This window comes from Arachis stenosperma, chromosome 7, assembly GCF_014773155.1.
Source record: "Arachis stenosperma cultivar V10309 chromosome 7, arast.V10309.gnm1.PFL2, whole genome shotgun sequence".
Taxonomy (NCBI): domain Eukaryota; kingdom Viridiplantae; phylum Streptophyta; class Magnoliopsida; order Fabales; family Fabaceae; genus Arachis; species Arachis stenosperma.
Genome location: NC_080383.1, coordinates 23,012,484 through 23,021,028, shown reverse-complemented (window position 1 = coordinate 23,021,028; position 8,545 = coordinate 23,012,484). Strand labels below are relative to the sequence as shown.

The following is an 8,545-nucleotide window of genomic DNA, read 5'->3' as shown; positions in this document are numbered from 1 at the left end:
ATCTCAGGCAAATGTGGCTCCTGTTCTTCATTGTTATCATCCATATCCTGACTACCCTCATCCATATCATGATTACCCCCATCCAAATCCTGATTACCCTCATCCATATCCCGATCACCCTCATCCAAATCCTGATTACCCTCATCATTCTCTTCACCCACAAGATTTGACAAATACAAGTGGTTCCCATATTTTCCTCGGTACCAATGCATATAAGTTTCCAACGGATGCTGTGAAGGAATGGGAAGCTCGGAAAGAACGTGATGATACCTGTTGGTCCAATGCATCACCCAACTGTAATGAGTAGGTGCCGTGGCCCAATTAAAATTCTTAGGACCAGTGAGGACTTCTCCATGCGCCTTGTCCAGATTCCGCACCTCCTGAGGCACTCCCTGAACGAATCCGAATTGTCGCCTATACCTATCGATAGCATGCCATTCAATACATTCAAATGACACCAAAGGCACTGTAGCGCTCCAGACAACCGAGTGCATATAGATTTCAGCAGGAATTATGTTAAGATCCACGCGATCCACAGCATACGCAACCCACACAAACTGAAAAAAAAATAAATAAAGGAAATTCATGACTACAACCCACATAACAGTCACATTAACAATGGTTCATAAGATTTATGCAGGCACTAAACAGGAAACTAATACTACTTTAATGAAAACTCACCTCGCCTTCCTGAAGTTCATCAAAGGCCTTCCTAAAGTCAGCTAGCTTCATATATCTATATCGTCGGTCACCACGCTCCCAATTTCGCCACCTTATACGATACATTCAATGTTGACAATTGAGTTATAAATATCAATATAGGGGTACATTTAATCATTATATTACCTGTTTGCTAGCGGAAAACTGCGGGACTCCCTAGGAACCGGCGATAGATATGGTAGTCGGATCCAAGCCCAACCGAGAAGAAGTGTTAGTGGGCCATCTATTCCTTTACAGTCAACTCGAAATGCCCGACATAATGCCCTGTAGAGGTGTGCTAGGCATGCAGATCCCCAACTGTATTGTATAATACTACCAAATTCACGAAGCAATGGTAAAAACTTCCAGTGCACACCTGCGCCTGATTTATCCCCAAACAAGATCGTCCCGATAAGCAACATAATGTGGCATTTGACATACCTCTGTATACCAGTTTCATCAGTCAAGGGTAAATTTTCTTTAAGGTCCCGCAGCCAAGTCAGTTTTATGCAGCTGCCTCTACACTCCGACTTACGCGGTGCAACTCCGAATTGATGCAAACACTCGGCCTCCAACGCTTCGAAACTACTCATTGTCATCCCTGTAACTGGAAGTCCGTCCGTTGGAAGACCAAGAATTAGAGCAACATCTTCAAGAGTGACGGCACATTCACCAATGGAAAGGTGAAACGTATGTGTGTCGGGGTGCCACCTCTCGATTAAAGCATTCACCAATGCCTTTTGACATTGGACTACCCCAATCTGTGATGCATGGTAAAAGCCAGTAAGTCGTAGATGCTCCTCTACCCTATCGTTGTACCGATCCGGAGGAACATGGTGGTCACATGTCAACATTCTTAACTTCTGCAAAGAACATAACAAAGTATTAGTCAACTTCTTAACACTTACTAGCTTACTACTAAAATAAAATTATTTTTTTACCACAACAACTATTAATAATAATGATAACTAATACATAAATACCTAATCAAATCTCTCTACAATAACACATTTATCTTGAATAATATATCTAATACTAATTAGACATATACTATTATTTAAACAAATTTTACTCAATTATAAAAAATATTAATAATAATCACTCTATGCCTAAATTCTTTTTGGAACATCATTCATACCAACTAATAGTTTCCCAAACTAAGACTAATAGTTTCTCACAACAACAACAATAACATTTACCTTCATTCATTACAATTATAGTTAATAATTTAAAAAAATTTAAAAAAATTAAACCTATTTTCAATATTAATTACAATTAAAATTGAACCGTTGGGGCTCCCTTTTTTAATTTGCTTATATTTATATTAAAACATAACTATAATACAAAATATTCAAAATTCACAAATAAAATTTACGTGCTTTATGAGAAAATACCTAACAGAGTTTACATTTAAAAATGTCCCAAACTAACAAAATAATAATAATTATTTCACTAACAATAATATTTACAATTAAAAATTAATTCTAAAAATTCTAAAAATTTTAAAAAATACATATAAATGCTAAAAAATAGTAATAATCATTCTATTCTATGGATATTTCGAATTTGCACTTCTAATAACAACAATCATAAGAAATAAATATTTTACATTAATAATTTTAAATAAGAAAATTTAAAAAATTTAAAAAAAACTTACATAATCGAAATGACTGAGATAATGCATAACATGAAGTTCAGGTCGATCAACATCCTTAGTTTTTTTTTTTTTTTTGCATTTTTTTATGTATTCAAGCATGCAGAGCTGAGAGGAGAAAGAAGAAGAACAATGGGGGCTTCAGCTTGAAAATGAAAGTTGGAAGAGTGATGTTTTTGGATGGTGAGAGGGGTGAATGCATGAGTGAGTGTTTGGTTTAAGGGCACCGAATTGGGGAGCTGCTGCAACGCGACGCGTGTCCTTCCGTGAAGAAATCGGACGGTGAGTGTGCTGAGAGGGAAATCGGACGGTACGTGTTGCATGTTGGAATTCGGACGGTGCGAGTTGGCTGTGTGTTGAAACTCGGAGGGTCCGAATTGGTTGTATATTGACACCACAATCTGGTGATACCCCTCCCTCTCCCATAACGGCGTCTAACTCCACTCCGGCTACAATATTAAAAATAAAAAGCGTACTTCCTCCACTATAGACAATTCCTCCATTCATAGTAATAATCTTTTTTATTTATAAGTCTAACTTACTAACTCCTACAGACCTAGTTAGTAGACTTTCCGTAACAAAATCACGCTTTTAAAATATAGCTAAATAAATATTTTTATAAAATTTTTATTAACAGTAAATAGTCAAATAATTATTTCTAAAAAATTATTATTTTTTAAATTATTCTTTAAAAATATTTTAATTAAATTTGTTTTTTAAGAATTTAAAATTAATTACATTAATTTTTTTATCATTTACTCTTTTTATTAGAGTAGGTGCCATAAAAGAAATATTAGAAAATAGAAAAATGTCTGTAAGATAATCAGAGAAAAAAAAGAAAGAAAGGGAAAGGAAAGAGAATTGAAGATATTAAAATGATGAGAAAAGATTGGTCATGGTGGAAACTAGGAAAGAAGGTCGAATTGCAAGATGGGAAGTGCACATTTCTGTCCTCTTCTCATAAATGGTCACGTTTAATGCATCTCTAAAGCAGCAAAGCTAAACAGTAAACACGAGACATAAAAAGAAGCCACGTGGCAACCATGACGCGTCGCATCACAAGCTGATCACCACAAAGCTGGCCTCTTCACGAAGCAGCCCTGCACTCGGCTCTCTCTTCAATCTTCACAGGACCCTTATTAGCCTCACACGTGTCACTCTGAGGGCCCCACTTGCACTTTCCAGACACTCGATTTTGTTCTATTTTTTGCCCAAATACCAACCAATAACCCGGTTAAATACATTATCATATCATATCAACTATGAACTAAGCATTTTTGTCCATTAATTCATTAATACATCAAACTTCTATCTATATTATATCATATCTTTGCCTCTTCCTCTGAGTTGGTGCCATAAACATTATTCAATACCACCAACCAGTGCCTATCTGCCTGTGCTCATGTCTATCCCTAATTCTTAAGGTATGTATGTTGATGTTGATTCTCTTTTTGTGTCTTCATTCTGCAAGTTTCTGACTCTTTCAGTTTATTGATTTAACATGAAATGAAAACTGCTCCTTATTATTGATCATTATTTCAGTATGTAAGTCTTAAACTATTTAGCCATAAAAATTGATTCATACTGATTTTCAAGCTAATTAGCCATCAAAAGAATTGTTGATTTTGTGGTGGGCTCAGTCTTTTTTTTTTTGTAGATTTTGTTGACCTATTTTGACTGTTTTCTGCCATGATTATTTATCGTTTGAACATTCTTCCTTGAATTTCGTTTTCTGATTCAAATTTCACTAGATATAAGCGATTCTGAATTCTGAATATATATATATGCTGATTTGTGTTTCAGATTGAAAAAATCAAATTCACAAAATTTTCAGTTGTGACTGGCATATAGACACTGGTTGGAATGCTGAGAGATGTTCTCTGTTTCTAACCCTAACTCTGAGATCCAGAAGGTTCTGTCTTTACTCTTGCTGAATTTGCTGATTCACTATTCATTGATGCAAAATTGGCACGCAAAATTTTTGGTATTGCCTGCTATGCTTGTACATGATTTGTGCGAAGACGGTTGAATCTTGATTCTTTCTCTATTTAAACATTTTGCATTCTCTTCGAAGTAGCAAAGGATATAGTATTTATTATCTGGCAGAGGATTTAGCATACTTCAAATTCAAGGTTCTCCAATGGATAGCTCTACAAATACCTTGATGCAAAGATATGAATTGGGAAGGCTACTAGGCCAAGGAACCTTTGGCAAGGTTTACTATGCAAGGAGCGCGATTACTAACCAGAGTGTGGCCATCAAAGTAATTGACAAAGATAAAGTTGTTAGAACTGGGCAATGCGAGCGGATTAAGAGGGAAGTAACTATTATGAGGTTGGTTCGTCATCCGTATATAATTCAGCTTCTTGAGATCATGGCCACCAAGAGCAAGATTTACTTTGTTATGGAGTATGCGAAAGGTGGCGAGCTTTTTGACCTTGTGGCCAAAGGAAAGCTCAAAGAAGAAGTTGCTTACAAGTATTTTAGGCAGCTAGTGAATGCAGTCGATTTTTGTCACAGTCGAGGTGTATACCATAGAGATATAAAGCCGGAGAATCTTCTGTTGGATGAGAATGAGAATCTTAAGGTGTCGGATTTTGGGTTGAGTGCGTTGGCCGAATCAAAAAGGAAGGACGGATTGCTGCATACAACTTGTGGAACTCCTTCCTATGTTGCCCCTGAAGTCATTAGAAGGAAAGGTTATGATGGTACAAAAGCTGATATTTGGTCTTGTGGAGTAGTTCTCTTTGTCCTGTTGGCAGGGTATCTCCCTTTTCATGATTCAAATTTGATCGAGATGTACAGAAAGATAAGCAAAGGCGAATTCATTTGTCCGAGTTGGTTCCCGAACAATGTCCGGCGGCTATTGTGCAAGATGTTGGATCCAGATCCAGAAAATAGGGCTACCATAGCTAAGATCAGGGAGTCATCTTGGTTTAGGAAAGGGCCAAATGCTAGACAGAAAAAGCTTGAAGTTGAAAACAAGTCCATCACAAATTGTGCTGATCAAAACAATGAAGGTGATAATGCAGTGGCTGAATCAAATCAAGAGCCGGCTGCTACGAGTATAAACGCCTTTGATATCATAAGCCTGTCCTCTGGCTTCAACCTTAATGGATTCTTTGAAGACAGTTTCCAGAAAAGGGAAGCAAGGTTTACTTCCAGACAGCTGGCACCCGTCATCATATCGAGGTTGGAAGAAATCGCGAAGCGGCTAAAGATGAAGATAAAGAAGAAGGCTGCTGGTTTGTTGAAATTAGAGGGACTCAAAGAAGGTAGGAAGGGGAATCTATCACTGGATGCTGAGATCTTTGAGGTTACTCCATATTTCCATTTGGTGGAAGTGAAAAAATCCAATGGGGACACAATGGAATATCAAGAAATTATGGATAAGGATATAAGGCCTGCCCTTAAGGACATTGTTTGGGTTTGGCAAGGTGAAAATCAACAAGAGCAATCACAACAGTCGGCACAACTGATACATGAGAACGACGAGCAGTAAGAAGGCGCGGCCGCGGCCAAGGGTGCAAGGCTCTCACCCTTGTCCCCTGCCTGATAGGATCCGAGGAGCAGAGTATATGTACAAAGTTTGAACTAGTGAGCTCATGGCTATAATACAATAACTCCATCATTATACTAAGACCTGCCTTCTACCTGTAGCAAGGAACTCAGTCATAAAATGATTCTCAATTTTCAATATGTCATGCTTCTTGTTCTCATGTGTCTCGAATTCTGTTTGGGAAGAGTTATATTTCTCGGTCTTGCTATCTGATATCTTCTGTTATTTTATTCAAGGTTTGTTTCGAAGGAATTAAATATTATTATATAAATAACTGACCTTAATTGTGTTCTTTCCAATTTCAAGCCTCTTTCAGATGCAAGTCATTAATAGATAGATCTTCATGGAAATCAATTCTAAAATTCCAGATTAAAGGGCTCTTGGTTATGGCTCTATATCTCTGATTTAATGCTAGTTGAACGCGGACTTATGTTCAAATGGAAAACGTAAGAGATAACTGCTAAACTGTATTCTAGGTTTTTCTTGAAGTGTGTTATAACAAAAATAGTTGTAGCAACTTTTCTACTTGTAAGGAATGGTGATATGATTAGGAACATTTGCAAGTTTTACATGATATATTAGCTAAAGAGTAGATAAAAGTGATGCAATCATGATGAGGGTAAAGTTGATATAAACAACCTCCTCTTTTCTTGATCACATTGCATTCCCTTTTTACATTTTCACCGCCAAGCCATTTCTAGAAAGCGAAAAGCTAAAATCAAAATCTTTGTAAAATGTACATTTCATTCCAAATACACAACTGATGAGAAATAGAACCAATCATCAAGGAAATGCAAAACGATGGAAAATTTTCAAAATATATCACAAAGATAGCAGTGTAACAATATTGCTTCTCTAGTTTATTTTCAGTTTTACAGAGATAAATAGGTTCAAATTCCATTTCCCTGGTGAAGGTTTATATAGAAAATGCTAATCCGAAAGATAGAAAGAAACAAGTTAACAGGAAAACTATATTCCAAAGAGATTTTTAGTACCTGCTTCTAATTCGGGAAAAGAAATTGTCATTTATCAAAAACAATTTGACCAAGTTTTTGATGATGATCTTTAGTTCTTTACATGCTTTGCTTATCAATATCTCATTTTTTTTTTTGGACTTATCAATATCTCATTTGAAAGTTATGTTTGGAAAACCAAGTTGTTCTCCCCTAACTCTGCACTGCTACAGTACCATCATGAACAAAAATAATAAATACCTAATTTACCATCACAAGCCACACTAAAATCTTAAACCCTATTCATATTCATATAATCTAGACTATATAATTCAATATCACACCTTTCACAAACCAATCAAATTGGACACTTTTCTTATCTATTTATAAAACAGTAATGCTGAGTATTTTATAACTTTACTCTTTAAATTGAACACTTTTCTTGTCTCCATTCTTCTTCAAAATTTCAACTCACAAACACACCATAACTTAATTCCTTAACCAATTTACTGGAAACAATTTCATTGGATATGATTAAGGCATCAAATCAGACCATTCATATAGCATATACAACTTGATATGAAATTGTTAACAATAAGGACCAATTTAGAGCAGAACCCTATTACATACAAATCCAAATGAAGGTGAAGAACATAAGAGGCATCAGGAGGATTGAGTTGAAGAGACCAAGTGCCTGTGCTTCCAAAGGTAACGACCACTAGCCATGTCAACCAAAGTCCAGAACCCTGAATTTATAGCGCTTCCAATCTGATAATAACAAACAAAACGTTATAACAATTAATCTCAAAAGGGCAAAGTACATCTTTTGTTCAAAGCCCTAAATTTTAATTTGTTTTAATTTTGTCTTAAAAATTTGCGATTTATATCAAATGTATCACCGCACCTAAATTTTTAAGAAGTTTAGAAGCAATTTAGCAATAATTTCACGAGGACAATTTTTAACTCAAGCAAGGCAGACACAAAATTCTGTTATTTGTTCCTAATTGTCAAGCATTACTGCTAAATTAGGTCTAAATTATTTTAAAATTTTTGACAAATTTTGAGAGACAATATACTTTAGCCATCTCAAAATTATTGGAACTATAAATAGAAGAGTAATGTTTAGAAGTGAAACTAACCTTGGAAGAAGAAGAGTTAGAAGAGTGTAAATTTTGTGTTGAATCATCATCATCATCATCATGATTGTCCAATTGTGAAGGCTGAGATCTAATGTTTCTGAGGAGGAAGAAGCCGGCAAGAGTGGCGGATAAGAATATCAGAATCACCCTCAAAGGACACATTCTCTCTCTCTCTCTCTCTCTCTCTCTCTCTCTGACTGTGAGTGTGTGTGAGAGAGTATGTGTGACTAATTAATGACTGGTAATGAACGTGTGAAAGAATCAATGGAAGAGGTAAAGTGATGCTTACTCTTATTGCAATCAAGCTTAGAATAATGGAAGTAGATGGAGTAGTTGTGGACCATGTAATTAAATAAATAATAATATAATAGTAAAGTCCAAAAGAAATAAAACCATGTGGTTGGTCATTCCTGCTTTCGTCTGCGTCAACTATCAACAACTGTACACTTAAACTTGCTACAAATACTTTACTTTCATTTATTAGTAATACAAATTTTCAATAATCAATTTTAATGAAACATTCTTTTTACGATGTTATTAA

The 8,545-nt window shown here is 35.6% G+C and overlaps 2 protein-coding genes across 2 annotated transcripts; one reads left to right on the top strand and one right to left on the bottom strand.

The window, feature by feature from the left end:
- Nucleotides 1–3,578: 3,578 nt before the first annotated feature.
- LOC130940994 (CBL-interacting serine/threonine-protein kinase 10-like) lies at nucleotides 3,579–6,211 on the top strand. Its single transcript, XM_057869320.1, has 2 exons — nucleotides 3,579–3,777; nucleotides 4,157–6,211. The coding sequence occupies exon 2, from the start codon at nucleotides 4,494–4,496 to the stop codon at nucleotides 5,853–5,855; it is 1,362 nt and encodes a 453-aa protein (XP_057725303.1). The 5' UTR covers nucleotides 3,579–3,777; nucleotides 4,157–4,493; the 3' UTR covers nucleotides 5,856–6,211.
- A 675-nt stretch (nucleotides 6,212–6,886) lies between these two features.
- Nucleotides 6,887–8,250, bottom strand: LOC130940995 (uncharacterized). Its single transcript, XM_057869321.1, has 2 exons — nucleotides 8,005–8,250; nucleotides 6,887–7,633 (listed from the first exon to the last, which is right to left on the bottom strand). Exons 1-2 carry the CDS (start codon nucleotides 8,164–8,166, stop codon nucleotides 7,529–7,531), a joined length of 267 nt encoding a protein of 88 aa, XP_057725304.1. The 5' UTR covers nucleotides 8,167–8,250; the 3' UTR covers nucleotides 6,887–7,528.
- Between the last annotated feature and the right edge of the window lie 295 nt (nucleotides 8,251–8,545).